The 25,300-nt window shown below is 39.3% G+C and overlaps 1 protein-coding gene across 3 annotated transcripts in view; it reads right to left on the minus strand.

The window, feature by feature from the left end:
- The window catches only part of LOC109924133 (cytosolic carboxypeptidase 1-like), an 85,038-nt gene that overhangs the window by 22,851 nt on the left and 36,887 nt on the right, over nt 1-25,300 (minus strand). The window contains exon 3 of one of the 3 annotated variants that reach the window (XM_048594959.1): nt 8,756-8,785. The exons of 1 other annotated variant lie outside the window; for it this stretch is intronic. In XM_048594959.1, coding sequence (XP_048450916.1) covers nt 8,756-8,785 — 30 coding nt within the window. Of the gene's footprint in view, nt 1-8,755; nt 8,789-25,300 lie in introns of all 3 variants that reach the window. One more of the 3 variants, XM_048594958.1, reaches the window with a different exon arrangement.

The raw sequence follows: 25,300 nt of genomic DNA on the forward strand, positions 1-25,300 counted from the left end.
GCAACTTCTGTTTTTGTTTCTGATTTACAGCATCTGCAGTTCTTTTGGGTTTTTTATTTTGTATTCCTTGTTTTTAAAAAAACAACACGGCATGCAAAATTGAGATTAAGGATTACTATCAACTCCAGCTGGAATGATCACATGTTAAAGATCATAAAATAAAATACTTGAAAACTATTACAATTGCTAATCAAAATAAACCTAGATTTTACAGAACAAAGACCAATGAGGTTATTAATATTTACCACTGTTATGGATTAAATTGGGTACAACGTCTGGTAATCACATACATGCAATTAAATAAGGAAACTTGGAAGTTGCGGTCCAATTTACTCAACTAATGCACACATTTAAGGCACCCTCACAAACACACTTGGCCTTGAAATATATGCAAAGATGTGAATTTGTGGAACTTACTAGACATGCATAACAAAGAAAATAGGACTCGTCTATTCAGGCACAAATAAAATTTTGATTACATAATAAGTTCTAACGGCTATCTGAATAAACTTCACAAGCACAGAAATGTAACTTCAAGCATGGTGTTTTATTTCTTCAGATTGTAAGAGATTTTGAAAATAAAATTTACAGACGTTTTCCCAATCTTTTACACATTTCTCCATATTTGCTTCCTTATTTCACTTTTCATACATGATTTTGCATTGATACAGGAATTTGAACCAACACTTCAGTCCTACATAACTCCTCGAATTCTTCAATGATTAGTTGGGAAACATCAGTTGCTTGCTGCTAGAATGGCATTGTTGTTCAGTGGTTAGCACTGCTGCCTCAAAGTGCCAGGGACCCAGGTTCGATTCCAGATTCCAGTGACAGTTTATGTGGAGTTCGCATGTTCTCCTCATGTCTGCATGGGTTTCCTCCAGGTGCTCCAGTTTCCTCCCAGAGTCCAAAAATGTGCAGGTTAGATGGATCAGCCATGATAAATTGCCCATAGCATCAAACAATGTGCAGGCTAGGTGGATTATCAGGGGAAATGCAGGGTTACACAGATAGGATACAGAGGTGGGATGCTCTTCTGAAGGTCAGTGTAGACTCAATGGGCCAAATGGCCTGTTTCCACACTGTAGGGACTCTATGATTCTTGAAATAGGTCTGATATTCCCTAGAGAGGGCACCAGGCCAGTTTCAAATCCGCAATGACATAAATCTCCACTCAGCTGTTCTGAAGATGTTTGTAATTTGTTTGTTGTAAGCATTGACTGCTAATATCAAAATCCAGCCCATTGCAAATACAAGTGCGACGTGGAGGTGCCGGTGTCGAACTGGCATGGACAAGGTCAGAAACCACATGACACCAGGTTACAGTCCAACAGGTTTATTTGTGTTTTTAAACAAACCTGTTAAACACAAGTATGACTTTGACCTTTAATATCAGCGTTTAATTTATTTTAACATATAGCAATCACAGGGCTCAGTTAAAGTTTTTAATCAAACTTCACTTTTAAACAAGTTCTTACAATGCTACAATTCCTTAGTGAAAAGCAATTATCTTCATACAGCAAAATAATTAAGAGATCCTGGGCAAATACTGAAGTGGAATTCAATAGTTTAATTGCTGAATCACATGTGCAAGTCTTGGGAAGGATTACACTTCAGTTGGTAAGCTCTGATTGAAAGTCATCATGCTGAAGTGTTAACTCTGCTTTTGTCTGATCAGGTGCTGCCAAACCCACTGAATGTTTCAAGCCCGCTTTTATTTCAAAAGTGATTTTGTTTCTGTTTCCAGACATTTTTTCATTTTACTTGATCTATTCTATTGATTTATGAAAGTTAATATTTAGTCCATTGAGTTGTAAAACAACTATAGTCTGCAAAACTGTTAATACAACCTTCGCTATAAGGAAACATTATTTGCTGGAGTGCACAATGTAAATTATATTAGCCCTGTACTCTCCAGATCGGACAGTAAACTGATAAACAATAGGAACTTATAGTTATATCTAGCAAAATGCCCTGAGGTAATTCATGGGACTTTATCAAACTAAACTTGAAATGAAACTAAACTAAATCAAACTAAACTAAAGTGAATGTTAGGCAAGATGCTGCTGTTGCTTAAACTATAATCAAAAGGTTTCTAAGCGGCATCTTAAAAGAGAAAGAGAAATATAGAGGTGGAAACTTACAAGAAGGCTGTCAATGGTGTAGTGATTGGAACTGCTCAAGATTTAGATAGGGACAGATACCTCAGACAGTTTAGGGATAAAAGAGATTATTGAGATAAGAAGGGGCACAACCATGTAAGGAGCAGAAGACAAGGAGGGAAATTTCAAAATCGAGGTTTTGTTTAACCGGAGGTCATTAAGCAAAGGGTAATGAGTGAATGGGATTCGGTGCAAGTTCAGACACAGGTTTTAGAGTTCTGGATCACCAGAACAATGACATGGATTCAAAATGGGAAGCCAACCAAAAGTGCATTAAAACAATTTGAAAAGGAGTTTGTATAGGTGGCATACCCATGCATCTCCCGTCCTTATTTTTCTAAGTGGTGTGGAAAGTTTAAGGTGGTGATGGAGTGCCAATCAAGCAAATTGCTTTGCTTTGGATGGTGTTGAGCTTCTTGAGAGTTGTTAGAGTTACACTTATCCAGGCAAGTGGAGAGTTGGGTTGGGTCTGAGTTGGGTTTGCACGGTGAACAGGAGATTTTCAAGGCTGTCACAAGGGCTGGAAAAATGCAGATATGGAGAAAGATTGGATAGCTGAGTTGTATCCTTGGAACAGAGGAGGCTTACTGCAGATTTGATTGACATATACAAAATTATGACAGGCCCGGGTAAAGTTGACGGGAAAGGCCTAGTTATACTAACAGATGGATCAGTCAATTAGGGGCCATATATTTAAAATAATTGGTAGAAAGGTTTGAGTGAAGATGAGGAAACAACGTCTCACCCAGAGGGGCAAAATGCTCACTGCTTGGAAGAGTAGTAGACGCAGAAGCAATCAACGCATTTAAAAGGTATTTGCATATGCCCATTAAATGCCATAACCTTCAGGGCTACAAACCAAATGCTGGGAAAATGGGATTAGGTTGGGTGTCTAATTTCAATATTGGCACAGACACAAGTGGACCCTGTGACATCTGTCAGTGGGCAAATGTTAGAGTCTATTATTTGGGAAGTAATGGTAGAGTACTTAGAAGTACATACTACGATCAAGAAAAATCAATCAACATGGCTTCATAAAAAGGAGACCATGCCTGACAAATGTATTATACTTCCCTGAAATTTAAATTTTTAAAAGACTTTTGATAAGGTAGCCACATATACGGCTAATTAATATGATAAAAGCCTATGTTGTTGAGGTAATATATCCACATGGATAGAAGATTGGCTAGCCATTAGAAGTCATGGAGTTGGGATAAGGTTGGGGGGGGGTGCATTTTCAGGATGACTACCTGTAACAAGTGAAATCAGTGCTGGGGCCACAGTTAGTTATTACATATACTGGATGGAGAAAGCAAACGTACTATTGTTTGGTCTGCAGGTGACATAAAAGTAGGTGGAAGATAAATAGTGAAGATGACACAACGAGCACGCAGAGGTGTATAGACAAATTAAGTGACTGAGCAAAAATTGGGCAGATGGAACATAATGAAGGAAAATGTGAAGTTATGCACTTGGTGGGTAAAATAAATGAAGTGAATATTATTTGACTGGAGAAAGACTGCAGAAAGCTGCAGCACACAGGGGTTTGGGGGTCCTTATGCATGAATTACAAAGAAGATAGCATCAAAGTTCAGCAGGTAATTGAGAAGGTAAATCAGATGTTAACCTTTATTTCAAAGGTATTCTAAGCTACATGTCATGTTCTAAGCTACACCCAGAATATTGTGAACAGTTTTGGTCCCCTTATCTGAGGAAAAATCTACTGGCATTGGACACAATCCAAAGAATGTTCACCATGGTGATCCTGGACATGGAGCAATTTTCTTAAGAGGAGAGACTGAGTAGGTTGGACCTATACTCATATAAGTTCAGAAGAAATAGAGGAAACCTTATTGAAACACAAAAAAAATCTTAGGGGACATCTACAGGTTGTTTCCCCTTGTGGGGAAGTCTAGGACAGGAGGTCTTAGAGTAAGGGATTTTCCAGTTAAGACACAGTAAAGGAATATTTGCTTTTCTCTCTGAATCTGTGGAATTGATTTCCATTGGGAGCTGTCAAGTCCAGCTTATTAAGTATATTCAAGGCTGAGATGGACAGAATTTTAATCAGGAATGGAATCAAGGGTTACAGAAAAAGGCAAGAAAGTGGACTTTAGGATCATCAGATCAGCTGTGATTTCATTGAATGGCTGAGCAGATGCAATGGGGCTCTCTTCTGCTCCTGCATCTCATGATCTTGTGATCGGTCACGACTTTTGTGCCATAAACATTCTATGATTGTATGACAGGCTTTGGGCAGTCAGGAAGTGGGTTAATGGCTATAGAATTCCCAGCCTCTGACCTGCCAATGTAGGACAATATTTATATGGCTGATCCAGTTATATTTTGGTTGAGGTTAATCCACAGAATGTTGATGGTGAGCAATGTGAAGAATTAAAGGATTAATAGGGATGCTGGCAATAATGTTGCTGTGGTGCATGATTTTGCGCTTTTTGGTCTGTTTTAAGCATCCCTGTACCTTTCACTTTGTGTGTCTATGAATGTGATAAGAGATTTTCGAGAAGATAATGGGGTGATGTAGATGAGCCAACATTGTTGGTTTTCTTTCAGAATTATGTATAAAAGACAATTATCATAATCAATTCTCAACAGAATTCAGAATTCAAAGCCTGACTCTACATGCTGGTAATAACGACGTTCAACTTTTAAACCTTTCTGGACTCTGAGTTGATTTGTCCCACAACAACTTGGCATCACAAACAGGATCCACTGATGCCTTCAGCAAAAAAAAAATACCCTCAGGCAGCAGATGCCAGAGGGTAAGTACTGTTTACCTTGTACTACGCAGTGTCTAGTTAGGTCTGACTGATCACTGGTGTCTTTTTAGAAGCTCAGGGATCACAATAATTTGAATAGAGGTAGGGAGGCTGAGCATTTCAAAGTAAACAAAAATGTTAAGGAAAACACGTGTATAGTATCTCTAATAGCTGAGAGTTAGGCCAGGGGAGTAGGGGAGGAAGCAACCCTACTTTAAGAAGATAACTCTAGAATCAAGTGTCACATTTTCTACTTTTTTCAGAAAAGCTCCACAAACCCCTAAGTTACAGAAAGCAATCCTTAATCTCCTGTTGGCTCTCCTGCATTTTGAAACCTCATGGACCCCAAGAGTAATTTTGTTACACAGAGCCTACAACCCTTTGTGATACATTTGAGAAATGTGCTTGGTAGCCATTGTCAGATGGTTACACCGGAGTTGGCTTTTAAAACCTTTTAACTGAAAAATCCATCACATTGGTTGTCGCTCAGAGACCCAGAATGCAGTGGGTCACTGACATTGCACCTGCTAACTTTGTGTTTGTCTTTCAAGAGTGACAGAATGAATGTGTAATGCTTTCTTCTCTTCCTGATCACATTATACTAAATGAAGTAGAATTCACTTCTTTCTCTGACTGTCAGAGGAATGTCCTGCCCAGAAGGTATAAGGACAAATCCTAAAAGTGGTTTTCTTTAAAACCACATTCTCTAATTTAAATTTTCTTAAAAATCAACACTTTGCTGTACTTCAACATAGCTGCTGAGGACATGATGACAGTTGACCAGAATTCCAGAGAAGTTCTAATCAGCAGTAATGAGGGGTCAGAAGGTCATGCCATAATCCTGGAATGTCACACTCCTTGCACTGTACAGACATTCCAACGAGGGCAGAAACAAAGGAATGGCAAATGGCATGTCTACGCTAGCCAGTTTGGAACAAAGGATGAGATATTAGAAATCCCTATGTCTAACAGTGTGCTAACAATACCATAGTAATCTGCTAAAAGACAGCAGTTATTGACCAGATGCATCAAAGCCATCTCACTAAGATTTCTCAACCAGGAGCCCTGATTACTTAACAGAAACTGCTAGTTTTTGAACAGCTTTAAATATACAGGTCTGATTTCTTTCCTTAGTCTGCTTTTTGCACCAGGGAAGAAAACTGCAAAAGCAGTTCCAACTTCAATCAACAGCCTGCTGCTGTTCTCAATCTCTCACAAAACCTGATTTCTGGAAGCAACCCTTTATTTCACATGTAAAATTTCCTAACTGAGAAGAACTATATTGCTGCGCATTCAGCTGCGATTCCGCTGCATCTGAGTTTCTGATGAAAATCATTCTGTTACACCAACCAACTGCAATAGTTCATTGAAGGGGTCTAAAGAAGGGTCAATGGACTCAAAACATTAACTTTGTTTTCTCTCCATAGATGCTGCCAGATCTGCTGATTTTCTCCAGCAATTTCTGTTTTTGCTCGTTTCAGATCTCTAGCATTCAGAGTTCTTTATTTTGCCAGTAAGGTACTTGGACTTCAAACATTAAATTATTAGCAACAGAGGGACAGGTGTAGGCCTTTTAGCCCACTGAGCCTGCCTCATCATTCAATACAATCATGACTGATCATCCAACTCAGTACCCTGTTCCCATTCTCGCCTCATATCCCTTGATCCACTTTGGCCTAAGAACTATACCTACAGCCTTCCCGAAAGTTTTCACTGTTGTTGCCTCAATGATTTCCTGTGGCAAAAAGTTCCACAGGCTCAACACTCACTGACGGAAGAGGTTTCTCCTCATCTCTGTCCTAAATGCTCCGTGTCCTTATCCTTAGACAGTGACCTTTGGTTCCGGTTTATTACCAATATGATCATGGCTGATCAAATACTTTCACCCATACTATCCCCACAACCTTGTACAACAATGGTAATCAAAAAATCCATCAGTCTCCAAATATACTCAATAACTGGGTTATTGAGCCCTTTTGAGTAGAGAATTTCGAAGGTTCACAAACCTCTGAGTAAAATATTTCTCCTTACGCTGGACCTAAACTGCACTCCCCTTATTTTCAAGTTGTGCCCCTGGTTCTAGATTCACCAACCAGGGAAGCATCTCACCTGAACTTACACTGTCTACCTTTTAAGTATTTTGTAGGTTTCAATAAGATCACCAACACATATGCACCAGGCCATGACAGGTTTCAACAAATAGCCATGCATGTGCTACTGACATCATGAGTCACCATGTTCCATGCAGTGATGTCAGCAAATGCGCAGACTGCCCTACCTTTATTTATCATTAATTATTTTTTAGAAGAATTCCACTTGCTGCCTTCATCACTTCCTCTCGCACTGATTTAGTCTGGGGTGAGGCATGGGCAGCAGCACAGCGAGTTTCTCATGCTATCTATTTTGGTCTTGGCAGTGCCAATTTTTTGTCAGTCAGCTATTGGCCTTGCTCCATCACTGAGCAGCGAAGTCACATTGCAACTCAGTATTCCTACATATGCCTGCTCATTGCTCTGCCTGGTGGCGGTGTTCACAATAAACTTGCCTAGACAGTAACTATTTTTGCTGGGTGGGGAGTTTGCAACTAGAGACCAGAGGTCAGCCATGATTTTGCGGAGGGCCAGAACTGCCTTGAGGGAAATAAACAGCCTACTCTAGTGAGCAGCTGCTTACAAAAAGGGTTCCTAATTAAATTAACCAACTCAGCAATTTTCAACAATCTGAATGTAGTAGAAATCTGTATTACAGGACTTGTTAAAGGATTAGACAGCAAAGGAGAATGCAAATGCTCTTGGTATGTTCCCTCACTTGCTGGGCAGGAAGCATATTTTTAATAAGATTGTTCTTGATCAGCTGCTTGAAGAAGGGTTGAAGAGCACCCAGCACTTTTCAATTTCAAATCACTTTCAAGTGCTCTTCAAAAATATGCATGAAACGATAATAATGCTGGCATCCATTGGCGCAGTTACCGGGGTAAGGAAAATGTAAACAGATGAAACTATTAATTCAACAACTTTACCATTCATAAAGCTAAACTCTAAAACATACGTTTGCAATCACTCACAGAAGCAGTTGTATTAACATGTGATTCGTTTGAATGACTCAATGTATGGAAATGAAGAGTGTTCAAAATGTTAGTAAAACGCAAAAAAGACAAAACTTTCTGCATTATAATTTCAAAACCAACAGACCTTCAATACTAATGTTAGGGATTCATTCCTCATGCAAGGGAAACCATTAAACACTATTGACTATTCATAGTAGAAATGTGCTCAGTTATAAAATAAATATTTGCAGAATATATCTGCAAAAACAAAAAAATCTGCAGATTTTGCTGGCAATAGGTCAGGCAGATCTATCAAGGAAAAAGAGTTAACATATCTGCACCATCTGTCAAAATGAAAGAAAGATTCAGATCCAGATCCGCATCAGTTCCCTCCATCAATGCTACCTGACCTACTGGGGGTTTCAGGCTTCTCACAAGTGTAATATTTTTATGAATTTTATCTTTTGAGCAGTCAATTCACTCAAAGCCAGTGAAAAAAAATTGAACAGATTCAGAAAAAAAATCGCTTTTATGCCTTTCAACTAATCCATGTCATTCCAATTATCTTTTGTTGTGTCATCATCGTACACAGGGCCAATTAATCAAATGGAGCAGTATATTCAGGAGGTATTCAATTCAGTTTTCACAGTCCTAAATTTAAAACTGATAGAATACACTCCTAAATTAAATGAAATTACTACAATACAAAGTATTACTAAGACAACTATTACTATGTACTCACTAAAATTAATTCCAAAACAGAATCCTACCTGACTCTTGTAGGACTGAGAAAGGGAATGCTGCTGGACAAAACATAAGCAAAATAAAAATCTGAACGATCAAAGCCAATTTGAATTAATATTTTCAATGCAGAGTCAATTGAATTAATGTATGTTTCATAAATTGGGGCACTAAGCTGTTCAAACTGGTGGAAACCTTGCTCTATATTTTTATCTCAACAGCTAAGTTTCAAGGGAAAAAAGGTGCATCGATTTAATTTGAACCTCTATCACTAATCATCATTCTCCAAATTCAACTTGATTTTTAAGAGTTCTTTTACAATAAAAATTGAAAAGATTCAACCAACTTTGTCATAAGGAGGAATATGAATTTGTTTAAAGTAACCTTGAACCCTGGATAAAATAGTTGTCTTTAGCTAACATTCATATTTTCTGCTACAAAAATAAGTTGGGCATGTTATAAGAACCATATAACACTATAACTTCCACAGCCAGCTGGAAATGATTTGTTTCGTTATTCTTTTATGGGATGCTGGCATCACCAACAAGGCCAGCAATTGTTGCTCATCCCTAATTGCCTTTGAACTGAATGGCTTGCTAATCAATTTCAAAAAGTCAATTGCATAGACTAGACCAAATGAAGATGGCAGATACTCCTTCCCTAAAGGGCATTAACGAACTATAAATGATTTTACAGCAAGTGACAATGATTTCATGATTACTAAGGTTTTGGAGTAGATTTGTAGCTCAGGTTGTGGGTGTTGACGTTGTTGAGGTTGGTTGGCTCGCTGAGCTGGTTTCTTGTCTCGCAGACGTTTCGTTACCATGCTTGGTAACATCCTCAGTGCTGCCTCCGATGAAGCGTGGGTGTGTTTTCCTGCCTTTTAAATGGTTTCCTGGTTTTTAAATGCTGGGGTCCGTTGAGATGGATTGCCTCACTAGTGTAGCCTGTCTACAAAAAGACACAACCACTCACTCATCTCAATCCACATGGACAAGGAGAACCACCACTTCGACTAGGACAACACCAAGATCCTGGGACAGGCTAGGCAGAGACAGACACAAGAATTCCTAGAAGCACGGCACTCCACGAAGCATGCTTTTAATAAACACATTGAACTCAACCCCATATACATTCCACTATGAAGGAAAACCGAAGTGAGGCAATCCATCTCAGCGGACCCCAGAGTTTAAAAACCAGGCGGGAAACGATTTCATGATTATTTTTAGACATTTAAAAAATTTGACAATATTAATTGAATTAAAATTTCATCATCTTGCATGACAGAATTCAATCCCATGTTGCTGAGCATTCGCCCGAATCTCTGAATTACCAGGCCAATGACAATGCCCCTGCATCGATGTCTCTCCAGATCGAATGTTAAAATCCAACGGCTATATTTACTACTCCTTTACTACCATGCAGCTTTTTAAAAGCCACAGTTTCCTTGGACGATTGAGACAATTGACAGACTTGATGGTTAAAAACTATGGTCTTGGAACATTGAATGAATAGGAATGCCTGTTAATTGTAAAAGCAATTGTAAAACTTATTTCTTTTCTCATTTTCATTCTGATATTTATCACAGAACATCATATTAGTTCAGGTCCAAGGTCAAGATTCAACAAGCCAGGAACCAATATAACTGGCTCTGTGCCTCAATTTCCAAATTTTTATAAATGTACCATTGCATTAGACCCATGTGATATCTTCATCCATATGGCTTCTACTCATTTTCATCAGACTGCATTTGCAAATATCATTGAAATAAATATTAGTGATAAAGTAAAGGCTGCATTGCCTTATATAATAATTGTTAACAAACCACAAATACTCCCAGCTAACCCCAATATAAGGATGGGTTCCCTTTAGTATTAACCTTAGATGCCAATGCTTCATGGAGTTCCTTCTGCAAATCATCTGTCCAAAGATAGATAGATGGGAAGAGTTACAGCATTTTCTGAAAATATTCCAGAAAGTTAGCACAGCAGCTCACTGGTTAGCACTGCTGCCTCATAGCACCAGAGACCTGGGTTCAATTCCACCCTCGGGCAACTGTCTGTGTGGAGTGTGCACATTCTCCCAGTGTCTGCGTGCGTTTCCTCTGGGTGCTCTCGTTTCCTCCCACAGTCCAAAAATGTGCAGGCTTAGGTTGATTGGCCATGCTAAATTGCCCATAGTGTCCAGGGGTGTGTAAATTAAGTGGATTAGCCATGGAAAATGCAGGATTATAGGGAAAAGGGTAGGGGAGTGGGTCTGGATTGGATGCTCTTCAGAGGAACGGTATTGGCTTGTTGGGCTGATTGGCCTATTTCCACACTGTAGGGATTCTATGAAAGTTGTTCAAAGTGATGGATAGAACTTATCAAAAACTCAATGTACTCATGGTGACTAAAATAATGGCAGAGTTGAGGATCATTAATATACAGGTGGGTGCTTCTGTGGGTGGAGGAACATGTGGTTGAGGAAGAACAGTTGAAGAAAAATTCTTAGTGTACTATGCAGGAAACAAAATAGATCAGGGCAAAAAAAACAACTGCAAAAGATAACTTGATGTATTTGAGAAAATTGGATTGAATGACAAAAGGTCTACCAAAGAGTTGGTCACCAGTTGTTATTAGTTTGTTATTTGGCACTCTGTTGAAGATCTAAGGAAATTAAGAAGGGACTATGTACTATGGGACACAGTCACTAAAGATTTCACACGACTCTTAATTTTTCAGAGATATAGGAATGAATGTGCTAACAATATTCAAAACCCTAACCGCAAGTTTGGAGAGGGAGACTGAGCGCAAACACTGGGGAGGAGAATGATGACAAGCTACATTAAAAGACAGAATATACAAACAAACAAATCAGAAGCTTGGTCCACCATTCAACAAGAATACAGCTGATCTAATTACTTCAAATTCCTGCCTTTTCCCAATAATCTTTCACCCCCTTGCTTGTTAAGAATTTAGCTGCCTATGCCTTAAACATATTCAAAGTCTCTACTTCTACCACCATTCCAGGAAGACAATTACAAAGACTTTCAACCCTTTGAGAAAAAGATTCCCCTAATGTGTGCCTTGCATGGGCAACCCCATTCTTCTCAACAAGCCCTAGTTCTAGATTCTTCCACAATAGGAGGACCCACTGTCAAGATCCTCTCCGGACCTTATATGTTTCAATCGAGTCACCTCTAAATTCCAGTGCATACACTCCTAACAAGGCGAGCCTTCTCTCATGAGACAACCCTTGCATTCTAGTATTAACTTATTAAATCTTCTCCGAACTACATCATTAGAAGTATAATGTATAAGTAAAGACAGCAATTCAGATTGTTAGCAAACAATGAGATGTAGTTAAGAAGTTAGGGATTTAGACGGTAACAGGATGGGGTGCCGTGACAATGGAAAATGCCCTTGACGGGGCAAGTGGCATGGTGAACGAGGAACTGCAGAGCGACAGGGAAGTTCAAGTTCGGTGAGTAGGCAGTCAGTGAAATGTTCAGAGTAGTTAGGCAGAAACAGTAGCAGCTGAAGCATCTAAGTGAGTAGTTTTAATTAGAGCTGATACATTTATGACCTATTCATACTTGGTAATGGAGTTGAGGTTGGAAATGTTGGGCAAAGAGGAAGTTTGCCATGGAGAAAAGAGCCTAGAGGAAAATTCAAAAGATACAGTAGCGGTCAACCTAAAGTCAAATAGGATAATAATAATGCAGCAGATAGACAGAAGTTCAGTGGTCATTTTTCAGTTCAAGAATCCAGCGTAAAATAATCTTATCAGAATGAAAGCAGAATCTAAAACAACTGCTCTCTTGTGTTTCATTTCTTGGCATTCCTCAGCTCTGATTGATACATGAGTCCCCGTGCTTTACATTAACTGGTATCAGATTGATGCTCCTAAAAATGCAAGATTTTATATCCTGTTGAAAGTAGCACTGGTCAGATGATGCAGAAGCAATGGGTATTGGCTACACCCTGCAGTGCACCCAACAACATGAACCAGATTTCATCACCTCCTTTTTGAGTTCTCTGTCCAAAGACTCGTCTAACCCATAGCACCATGACTTCCACCACGGTTAGAGCAAGAAGGCAATTCCCCAAGCCACCCTAGCAGAAACGGGGAACAAACTCCTTGTTTTTGGCATTGGTCTGATCCACACTGACTGTCCAGCCAAGTGAGTCAACTGGCTCCCAGTTAGACCAAATTATGATGACAACTTCTATTTATATGTTACAGTCTGGAGGTTTGAACAGGGATAGTAAAAGCTCCAATTTCGTTCCATCACATTATTGATAAGGAATCCCTGCTGGCCTTATTGTCTGCTATTGCTGTAAAGTGAAAGGATTTACAAATTGAAACTCAATATGCGTGGCCAAGTTATCATCACACCTTCCTTGGCTGACAATCCTGGTGTGGGACTTCTGGTTCAGAGGCAAAGACACTATAATTGTGCCACAGAACCTCCTTCAAATCCAATAACAGACTCAATAACATCAATGCCAAAATAATGGAGCTGAAATTTTCGTCAAAACATAAGAAACATGGATATACAATAAGTAAAAGGAGTATGCCATTTCTCCCTTCCAACCTGCTCTCCCATTCAACAAGATGATTTTAAATTTTCAATCTTCCCAAACTATCCCCATATTCCTTTATTTCCTGAGCATACAAAAATCTATTGTCCTCTGTCTCAAATATTATAAAAGACTAAAAATTCACAGCTCTCCAGGTTAAGAATTCCTACCTATTTTACTGACCGAATCTCTCCTTTTGAGTGTCAATGTCAATGTCACCCTAGCCGGAACATACCAGATTCAACAACCACTCCAGAGTTTAACCATAAAGATCAAGGCTAACACTCCAGTACTGGCGATGTGCTGTGCCATCAGTGGTTGGCTTTCGATTGAAGCATTGAGATAAATTCCCATCTGCCTGATTGGGTGGATATTCAAAGATTTTATGGCATTATTACAAAGAAGACCAGGGAAGTCATCCCAAGTAGCCTATCCAATAATTATTGCTTAAGCAACATCATCAAATTATCAGAGATAGTAGGAACTGCAGATGCTGGAGAATCTGAGATAACAAGGTGTAGAGCTGGATGAACACAGCAGGCCAAGCAGCATCAGAGGAGCAGGAAGGCTGACGTTTCGGGCCTAGACCCTTCTTCAGCCTTCCTGCTCCTCTGATGCTGCTTGGCCTGCTGTGTTCATCCAGCTCTACACCTTGTTATCTCATCAAATTATCAGTTCCTTATCACATCACTGTTTATGGGTGTTAATTGTACACTAGTTGGCTGCTGCAGTTCCTATTTTACAATAGTAACTGCGTTTAAAAAGTACTGAATTGTCAGTAAAGTGCTTTGAGACAATGGCATTCATGAAACATGCCATATAAATGCACATCTCCTTTTTCACTTTCTCATCCAGTCCTAAACAGCCAAATCCCTTAATCTAAGCCCCAGCAATTTTAAGACCCTAAAATGAAGTCCATCTGGACCCAGAGATTTGAAAGCTCGCAGCTACAGCAGTTTGCCTGGTACCACTTCCCTCGTGCTTGTTGTTACACTACGTTCTTCTGTACCTGCACTTTGATTTACAACTACTATTAGAATTTCTTGGATCCTCTATAATGAGGAGAGAAGGAAAATATTTGTTTTATCGATCATGTCCTTTATATCTCCTATTAATTCCCAATTGTCACGCTCCAGACAGGACTAATACATTTTACTTTTGCACTTTCTTGTGCCTGTAGAAAATCTAACTCTTCATTTTCATATTTGTAACTAGCTTCTCAACCGTAATCTAATTTCTGTGACTATTAATTCTAACCCAGATTATTGTTTCTTGAAGATTCCCCGCCACTGCAGTTAAGCAGACTGGTTTGCAATCACTGAGCTTATCCTTACACCCTTTTTTGAACATTATGGTCAGTGTCTGCAATTTCCACTCTTAGTTGCATTAGCATCATTGCAGTCTTTTCAACCAGTGCAGATTCTTTGTGAACTTTAAATATGGTGTATCCAATACCTCCTCCTTATCAAGTTTGAACCCTCTTAATGACCGAATCTGCTCTTCTGAATTTCATCCAAGTCATTAATATAGGTTGTAAATAGTTAAGCGCAAATACCGAACTTTGTGGTATGCCCAAAGTGTCAATCTGAATATTTATTCTTACTCGGCTTTCCATTCAATATTAAGTGTCAATCTATGCATTATCCCTAATATAGTGAATCCCTATTTGGTAAAATAACCTGTGTGGAATCTCAAGGTGCATAGCCAAATCTCTTGGATTCTGGAACTATCCCATACTCACTGCTAGCTTCAATGGTATCAAAGATTATCTTCAATACCTTAGCATAATCCCTGCAACAAATACAATCCTTCAGCTTTGGTCCCTAGATAAGATCTGCATGGAAAAACAATGACAGATAATTCCTACGTACTCCCTAAAACTACAGTTGATGATAGCACCACCAAGAGTAGCAATGTATCAACAAGGATCCAAATTCTAAATGGTAAATAAGGTTCTGAATGAGAGCAGCAGCAACTGAGCTACACTTCATTGATACAAGGCAGGGATGAGTTCAAGAGGTCAAAGAAGTTCTTACTCCTGACTGTTATACACTGATTGCATATCCATACTTCCCAGCAGGAGCAATAAAAAAATGGAAGAGTTTTCAATGCTCATTGTCTTGGCCCACATTTGAAGCAGAGTTAAGTGATACTTCTGCAATCCATGAAACCATTCCCTGCCAAGAACTGGCAACTTCAGGGCAGGAAGGAAGAAAAATATCCATACTGTGTTTGAATAGGAATTGAACTTGCCTGATCATTCAGTGGCAGTACCATCAAGTACCTGCTGCAGTGCTTGAAATTAACTCAAACAAGGAAAGCAAATACTACAAACAAGCCAAATACAATTACTGGACAGAAAGTTAAATAGAAGACAAGTTGTCAACTACAATGAAATTAACCAAATTACTATGGGAATAGGTACTTGTTTTGAATAAACGGGCTAAAGGTAATAAAAAGGATTGGAACAGGGCATCACGAACAAAGCAAATATTCTCTTCTTGGGCAGTCCCTTACGATCAAAGAGGACTTGCATGGTTCATGCCTAGTAGGTGCTGCTTGAAGGGCTGGACAGATGGTTTGCAGGAAGGTGCTTCTATTTCACGTCTGGATGTTCCTGAAAAGTCTTGATGTTTCCAGTGACTGTCAGCATGAGGCTTCTTCATTTTAGTCAATCACATGCCGGGTACTCTCATGACTTGACAGCGAAGTCTGGCCTCTTTGGGATGCTTTTGAGGGCATCCCCAGAGCGTTTCCATTATCTTTCTGGGAGCTCCAAGTAGAAGAGTTGTTTCAGGATTCTGCTACTAGACACAAACAACATATCATGCCACAGCAACAGTCCTGAGCGAAATGAAATTGCTGACATCACTACCGGAAAAGCTAATAGATACAGTTAATTAATTTTTCCAAAACTAAATTTGGATTTATTTCCATATTAAGCGGAAAACACTGATATAAGAAAGATACAATTTTTCTAAATTTTCCAACATGATTATGTTAATATTTGGTTGGTAGTTCCTGCAGAAAATACAAACAACCTAAGTTAAATCAAGGTATGCTTCCTCATTCAAAGCAATGCAAGATGAGGTTTATGCAAAGACAACTCAACATCCTTAATGTTATACTTCACATTAATTGCTTAACTACCACTTCCTTGGTACATTACATAATCTTTTGACATACTTGGTTCAGTCATAAACACTGAGATACAGCATTTAAAAAACATACTTCATATTACTGAAAATTCAACTCTTCACAATCTTAGTTTAATACTTACGTTCCTGTGGAATATACCCGTGGTTAAGGTATCTGGGACCAGAAGTGTATTTTCTGACCAAAGAGCTGGCCATCTTTGCAGTACTGCACCAGATTAGTTATGTACATGCATACTACTAGCAGGCACTGGAACACTATTTATTAAGTTGCTGATGACAAAACAAGGGTCAGAGAACTCCTTAGCTTGGTCAAGGGTTTTTTAAAGATCATATGGGCCGTCGACTCAACAAATTTTATTTCCAACATATATTAATATTGTCACGATGCCAAAAGAACTTAAAAAGAAAACACAGGGATAATTTGATACCTCTCTCAAACACGCACATACGATATTTGATATTCCAATTAACAGTTAAGAGTTTGGCATTCCTTATATGTACTTTATTCAGCATGTGCAGCTTCTCAAATTTGCCAAACAGGAAAGGGAAGAAATTTGAAAAGAATCTGTACAAAACATTTAAGACATAAACAGACTAACTACAAAAAGGAATAAAATGTACCCATCTCTCCTTCAAGTCCAGTTAGGCTTTTCACCCTGCCACAGTAGCAAAGCAGCTCTTACAGTCACAAATCATACCCTAAATGAAAAAGGTAAATGAACCCTCCTTGTCCTTATCAACCTCTCTGAAGCCTTGACACTATAGATCTCACCATTTTCCTTCAACAGCTCTCAAGTGATTTCCAGCTGGTGTGACCTCACTCATCTGGTTCCATTCTTAGCTACTGAAATGTTACTGGAAGATCAGCTTCTATGGCTTTCTTCCTACTATTTTACAGCTATATCCAGTGTCCCTCACGTAGCTATACTTGGCCTCCTATTTCTCATATGTGGCCACTCTTCAGCAAGTATACAGATACAGCAGGTACTAAGAAGGGCAAATGGAATTTTAGCATTTATTGCTTAAGCAACGAAGTATAAAAGTAGGGAAATGTTGCAATTATCCAAGGCATTGGTGAGACCATATCCGAAGATCAGACATTAAATGGCAGAGTAAGCTTGAATTGCCTACCCCTGCTCCTGGTTCATATCATTCCCAAAACATATTATTTTCCATATTAGTTCCATCTCATTACCACCTCTCTTGCCCTCTCCATTGTATCATATCTGATCCAGACAGCAATTTTCAAATTCATGCTTTTACTGTTTCCACCTCTGCAACATCACCCATCTCCAAATGCCACTGCTTTTCTGGTACTGAAAACCTCACTCACTCCTTTTCAGCTTATAACTTGACTATTCTATTGCACTTACAGCTGGTCTCCCTCCATAAACCTACGATCACACAAAGTTCCACTGCCCATGTCCTAAAACACACCAAATCCATTCACCCATCACTCCTGTGCATGCTAACTGACATTGGCTTCCAGTTAAACAAAGCATTAATTTTAAAATTCTCATCCTTCTTTCCAAATGTTCCCACAAATAGCTCCTTTCTAGCTTTGCAATCTCTTACACCCCTTTAACCCTCAGATACCTGCACTCATTTAATTCGGGCCTCTAAATATCCTCAATTTTAATCACTCCACCAACAGTAGCCGTGCCTTTCGTTGTCCAGGCCCTAAGCTCTGGAATTTGCTCTCTAAACCACTCTTCTTCGCTAAGTTCCTTTAAATCACTCCACAAAATCAAACTTTGTGGACCATAAGATGTTAGGAGCACAAGTAGACCTATGCAGGCCCTCCTGTGGCACAGTGGTATTGTCCCTACCCCTGGACTAGGAGGCCAAGGTTCAAGTCCCACCTGCTCCAGAGGTGTGTAATAACATCTCTGAACAGGTTGATGGTTTGCATTGCCCATAATGGGCTTTGCTTGTAAATACTTGATTGGCTACACAGGTGATTACTGTTAGCAGTTAACAGAAAAAAGTATCACATTAATTTTAGTGGTGGTAGTCACTTAGTTAGGCATAATTGCACTTCGGAGAATAAAAAGAAGAAAGAGAATTGCAGCCCCATTCTTCCTCCAACTCCATTTTTGATTCAGCCCTTTGCATCCCTCCCTACCTCCTCTCACTTTTGATGGTTTGCATTGCCCATAATAGGCATTGCCTGTAAATATTTAATTGGCAACATGGATGATTTCTGGTTAGTAGTTAAAGACAAGAAAACAAAAGAAGTCACAGAGATTTTGGTGGTGGAAAGATTGCCCAGTTTGCGTGATAGTACTTCTGGGCAAAAGGAAAAAAAACATACAGTGTCTTACTTCACCCTCCAACTCCATTTTGATTTAGTCCCTTCCCGCTCTCCCCACAACCCCCTCACCTTTGATGGTTTGCATTGCCTGTAAACTTCTAACTGGCTACACGGCTGATATACTGCTGGTGGTTAATAGTTAAAAACAAAAAAATTCACAGCAATTTGATGGGAAAACAATTCAGTTGTGCGTAATAGCACTTCCAAATAGGAGAGGGGGAAAAAAAGCAGACCCAGAGAGCTTTTACGGTTCAGTGGTTGTGTTCCTGCCTCTGAGCCAGAAGACCTGGGTTCAAGTCCCACCTGCTCCAGTAATGTGTTCGTAACATTTCTGAACAGGCAAATTAATAAGATTGAAGTCACCGGGAGTAGGGAAAAATATACTCTATTCAAAATTCTACCTAGAGCAAAACAAGAAGTTGTGCCTGCTGCAGAGCCAGGACATTGCTACAAGAATTACTAAGGATAGTGTTCTAGGCCAAACATCCTCAGCTGTTTCATCAATGACCTTTCAATTAAGAGATAAGAAATATGGATGTTCAGTGGTGATCACAATGTTGCTCATTCACAACACCTCAATAACAAGTATTCCATGCCCACATGCAGGGTGCTGATCAGTGGCAAACAAAACATGCCTGCCACTGACCATCCCCTAAAACAGTGTATAACCACCACACCCTGACATTCAAAGGCATTATTACTGCCGAACATTTGACCATTAACATCCTGGAGATTAGCAGATATTGTTGAGCAGAGACTTAACCGTACCACATAATTACTATGGCTACAACAGCAGGCCAAAGTTGAAAGTTTACAATAAGAAACTAAGTTTCTGACTGTCAAATGCAAGGCATAAGGCTCCAAACGAACAGAGTACCAGGAACACTCAAGAAGTTTGACACCATCCAAGGAAAAGGAGCTCACTTGGTTGCCCTACCACTTTGAACATTCATTCCTTCCACCACCGATGAACCATGGTAGCAGTGTGTACCATCTACATGATGTACTGCAGCAGTACGTCCTCAACAGCACCTTTTGGTTTATGTTCTATAAATGCATAAAGAGAAAGAGGATTACTGGGAAATGTTCAGCAGATAAACACCAAAACAGTAACTTGTGGACAGAGGCAGAAGACTTGGGCATGGTTCTTAATTAATACTTTGCAACTCCTTGACAAAAGAGGGGTCAATACAGACACTGTGATTAAGGAGTATGAAAACTGGACAGTATAAACTGTGAAGAAGGAAATATTAAGGGATTTAGCATTTTTAACATAGCTACATCACCACACCCAGGAGAAATGTACCCAGTTTGCTAACAGAAACAAGGGAGGAAACACTGGAAATTGATCATCATTTTCCAATCCTCCCATGATAGTACTGGAGTGCTCCTAACATTGTACTGTTATTTAGAAAGGGAGGGAAGGATAAATCAGTACAGTCATCCCAATCTCACCAATGAGCACATTGTTGAAAAATATTGAAACAAATATACAAATTATCTTTAGGAAGCTATTAACTTATCAAAAGCTGGTAATGTGTATTTGTCAAGGGAAGTTAATCCTGCATTACGTTGACTGAGCTTTAAGAAAACAAGGAGGGTAGATGAAGGTACCATGTTTGATGCCATCTACATTAATTTTATAAAACTTTTGGTAGACTGGTGAGAAAACTAAGAGTCCTTTGGAACGTAGGGTAAGGTTGGGTTCAAAATTGGATCTAAAATTGACTCATTGGTAGGAAGCAAAGGGTGATGGCTGATGGCCGCTTTTTGTGACTAGAAGGCTGGCTTCCAGTTGGATTGTAGAGTTCAGTTGACAGTTCCTTGTTTTCTATGGTAGAGATCAAATAACTCAACTTAGATGTAGGAGGGCTTGATAAGTTTGTAGATGATGCAAGAATTGATTGTATGATTGGTTGTGAGGAAGAAAGCTGTACCGGAAAATTGGGGCGTGAACAAACAGAATGACCTTGAAAATCATGTCCACAGATTCCTGAAAGTAGCAGGATAAGTAATGCAGATAAGGTAAAAAAAAAGAGTACTTTGCTTTGTTAGTCAAGATATAAAAGAACTAGGAGGTTGGCTACAACTGTATGTAACTAGTTATGTCACAGCTAGAGTATGGTGTACAGTACTGGTCACTGCATTGCAGGAAGGGTGTGACTGCAGGGGAGAGCATACAGAGGACATTCATTGAAATATTGCCGAAGTAGAGAATCTTAGCAATGAGGCAAGATTGGATAGGAGGATGAGAAGAGATTTAATTAAGGTGTATAGAATTAAAAAGAATCCATTTCCCTTGGCAAAAAGATCAAGAATCAGGGCAACAGATATAAATTAACTGACAAAAGGATTAGAGGAGAGTTGAGCAACAAAGAAAATCCAGAATATGAGGGGAGTCTTGAATACTGTGCTTGGTAGAAGCAGAGAACTTTGTTGCAGAAAAAAAACACTTGGAAAAGCAGCTAAAGTTTTGTAAGCTGCAGGGCTACAGACCAGAAGATGAAAAATATGGATGGACAGCTCTGTCCTAGCTGGCACAGACAAGATGAAATGAATGGACTGCTTCAATTTGTAATTTTTCCCACATTTTTATGTTTCCAAACCCATGACAGGTACTGTCTGGAATAACATGGGCAGCAGACGCATTGGAACCCTACGATCTGCAAGTTTACCTTCTAAGTCACACACTATCTTATCTTGGAAATATATCACTGTTCCTTTGCTGAAATGAAGTCAAAGCTGGAATTCAGTCCATAATATATATCACTGTGTGGATTTATATGCCAAAAGAACAGTAGTATTTCAATAAATCTTTCAAGAGTAATCAGGGATGGGCAATAAGTACTGGCCAGTTAGCAATACTGACATCTGACTGAACAAAAATAAATTAGGAATCAGCAATAAAATGCTGGTTCTACCGTAGACATCAGCATTATAGATAGATAATAAATAATCAGAGGGTATAGCCAAAGTTAGACCCCTAGGGGAACAGAAGTAATCTCATGGGAGCAGGAACAGAAACCAGTGTAGCTAACTTGTTGGCTACAGTTAGATGAGAATGGACCTAGGCAAGTGACATCCTGCCCAACTAAATGGAGAATGCAGTGGTGTTGGAACAGGATAACAATCTATTGTGCGTCAAAAGCTACAGAGAGGTCAACAGGAACAAGAAGGAATAGTTTATCTGTGTCACACACATACAAGGTCATTTGTGACCTTGGTGAATGCTGTTTCAGTATTAATAGCATGGCAGAAAGGGAATCAAACAGAGTTCTGGGAAAGGTAGAGAACTGGCAGCAAAGGGAAGAGGTTGGAGATGTTGTAACAGTTTGCAAGGATAGGGATGTTGTTTTCTTTTGGAAAGCAGTGATTAAAATTTGAAAAGTAGACAGAACATTAGGAGGGAGAGTTATTAATATCAGCAAGATAAATGGAAAGGAGATTCAGAGAGGGAGGTGAGGCACAAGGCGGGAATGAGGAAAAGAGATAGATAAAGAAAGTGATGAAGCAAAAGGAACAGCAGAAGAGAAAGAAATTACAAGACCAAGCAAATAAGGAAACTAAAACAGCAAATAGACAGCAGAATAAAATAAGGCAGGAGGTTGCAGTTACTATTGCCTGAAAAGTTGAGGCTGTTGTTTGTGATGCTTTGAGCAAAGAACAGACTATTCAGATCAAAAGCTCTCTTGCAGACTTGGTGACCAAAACCAGTCAAAATGTTGAAAAAAATTATTATAGGTATGCAAAAGGAAAAGTTTCCTTCTCACAGTTTCTCACATGAGTCAAGTTTGCAGATAAAATTCTGAATATAAATCTGTCACCCTCTTGCCAAATGAGAGATATGAATTTTCTGAATTTTGCCATGCAAGTTACAATCCAATTTAGTCTGTGGGGGTGAAGATGTCGCTTGAATAAATAATGGTATCTTGATATTTTATGTCAATCCAAAGTGGAGGGAGGTTTACAATTGAAAGTTACCTCTTATTTGTAATTTTTATAATATTTCAGGTTATTTGGTTAAGTTAATTCAAAATTGTTCCTGAAGTAGATACAAATCAAAGCAATTTTGTTTTGGAAAGACAAATTTCTCAAATTGCCTTTTTTTAAAAGAAAAGAAATTTCTGAAATTATCTTTTTTTTAATCATTCAATGGAGGAGTGCATCACTGGCTGGAAAAGCATTTATTGCTGTCACATTGTTGACTCCTAACTGCCCTCTGGACAATTAGTGATGGGCAATGAAAGTTGGTTCAGCCAGAGACACCCACATCCCTTGAATGAATCAAAAAGTAATTTCAGAAATTCTTCTTTTAAAAAAAATGCTTTGATTTGGATTATACCACTGATCTTAATATCTCACTATTAAAAATGTACTTAGAGCTGTACAGCATGGAAACAGACCCCTCGATTCAACTCGTCCATGCTGATCAGATATCTTAAATTAATCTAGTCCCATTTGCTAGCATTTGGTCTGTATCCCTCTGATCCCTTCCTATTCATGTACCCTTCCTGATGCCCTTTAAATGTTGTAATTGTACCAGCCTCCATCACTTCCTCTGGCAGCTCATTCTATACATGCACCACCCTCTGCATGGTCAAGTTTCCCTCTTAGGTCCCTTTTAAATCTTTTCCCTCTCACCTTAAACCTACGCCATCTAGCTTTGGACTTCCCTACCGTGGAAGAAAAGCCTTGGCTATTCACACTATCCATGCCGCTCATTATTTTGTAAACTTCTATAATGTCATCCCTCAGCCTCCGATGCTCCAGGGAAAATAGCCTGACTCTATTCAGCCTCTCCCTATGGCTCAAACCCTCCAACCCTGGCAACATCCTTGTAAAATCTTTTCTGAGCCCTTTGAAGTTTCACAACAGCCTTTCTATAGGAGGGAGACCAGGATTGAACACAGTATTCTAAAAGTGGACTCACCAACTTCTTTATATACAGAAATCAATTCACAGCTAACTGAAGGGTTAAAAAGAAACTTCCAAACAGTTTTGATTGCATTAATGTATACAAATTAGTCAGAAGTTGCGATCATTCATTTCATTTCAGGAACAAACAATTTAACTGTGAAAGAGATATCAACAGCCATGTGCTCTGTACTAACATTAGCTGAGCAGCATCTATGAAATGTGTAGACATGGAACCCATTCCAGTTATCTCAACTGCTTTGTGAGGTTTTGCAGCATGGATATAGTTTAACTTTTAAATTTAAAATTCTGAAAATCTTCAGAACTAAAACCAATAAAATTACGGAGCAACTAAGACAGATTTCAGACTTACCAGTACAGATCTGAGCCTGAGCAATCCATGAAAATTAGTTGCAGTAGTTTCTATACATTTCAAAAACTGTAAGTTTAAAACATTCCTCCTTTTGGATGCATAAGAACCAGCTTAATATTTAAGAATTATATATCTGACAAATACTGACATGGCTAATAAAAGATCATTTTGTGGTTTCTCAATGTCAGATTAAAGTGACATCTTCTGATGTTAGGGGTAGTGCACAACAAAGATCATAATTTCAAATTTGCCTTACTTGAGATATAGAAATAACACACACCAGTATAATGTCCAAAAGATTTACTTTGAAAACACAAAATTCAGAGTCTTACTCCTTCTTCAGGTGTTAGTGAGAGACAGAGTATCAGACACAGAATTTATAAGTAAAAGATCAAAGGGTCACAGCTTTGATGAGAATGCTGTTAAACCGTCAATCAGTTAGAAGATTTTAATTGATTAACATGAATATGTAAATCCCCAAATTCCTTTCAAAGTCCCAGTCCTGCAAGAACTAAAGGTTTTATCACTGTAAATGGGAAGTAACATTTTAGATCTGACAATGCATGTTAACTGTGAGGTAACAACGTGTAGAGCTGGATGAACACAGCGGGCCAAGCAGCATCAGAGGAGCAGGGAAGCTGACGTTTCAGGCCTAGACCCTTCTTCAGAAAACTGTGAGGCCTTGTTTAGAATCTGTTTGTGTTTTGGTTTGGAGTCAGGCAGGTGTTATTTCTAAAGCAGGAATGTATAAAATGCCACATTGACAAACTGTCTATAAATTGTGTGCATTTTGAACAAAAATAAAATGTATCTGCAAATAAAAAGTCACCCCATAGATACATGCGTGTGTTGTCAGGGAGAATGAGTGTGAAAGGGTGAGTTGGGGGGTGGGGGGGGGGAGGGGGAGAGAGGAGGAGGGAGAGAGAGAGAGAGAGACAGAGTGAGTGAGCGAGCGAGCGCACATGCACTTGAAGGACGATGTGTATGACAGAGGATCTGTGGGACAGTGTGTGCGCATGAGAGTGTGAATGAGTGTGTGTGAGAGAGAGCGAGAACACGCTTCTGTGTGAGTGAGAGTATGAGTGAGACAGAGAGAGAGTGCATGAGAGAGAGAGAGAGTGCGTGAGGGAGAGAGAGGGAGAGCGCGCGCGAGAGAAAGCGTGCGCGAGAGAGAGAAAGCGCGCGCGAGAGAGAGCGAGCGCAAGAGAGACAGCGCGCACGAGAGAGAGACAGCGCGCACGAGAGAGAGA

This window comes from Rhincodon typus, chromosome 3 (genome assembly GCF_021869965.1).
Source record: "Rhincodon typus isolate 14 chromosome 3, sRhiTyp1.1, whole genome shotgun sequence".
Taxonomy (NCBI): Eukaryota; Metazoa; Chordata; class Chondrichthyes; order Orectolobiformes; family Rhincodontidae; genus Rhincodon; species Rhincodon typus.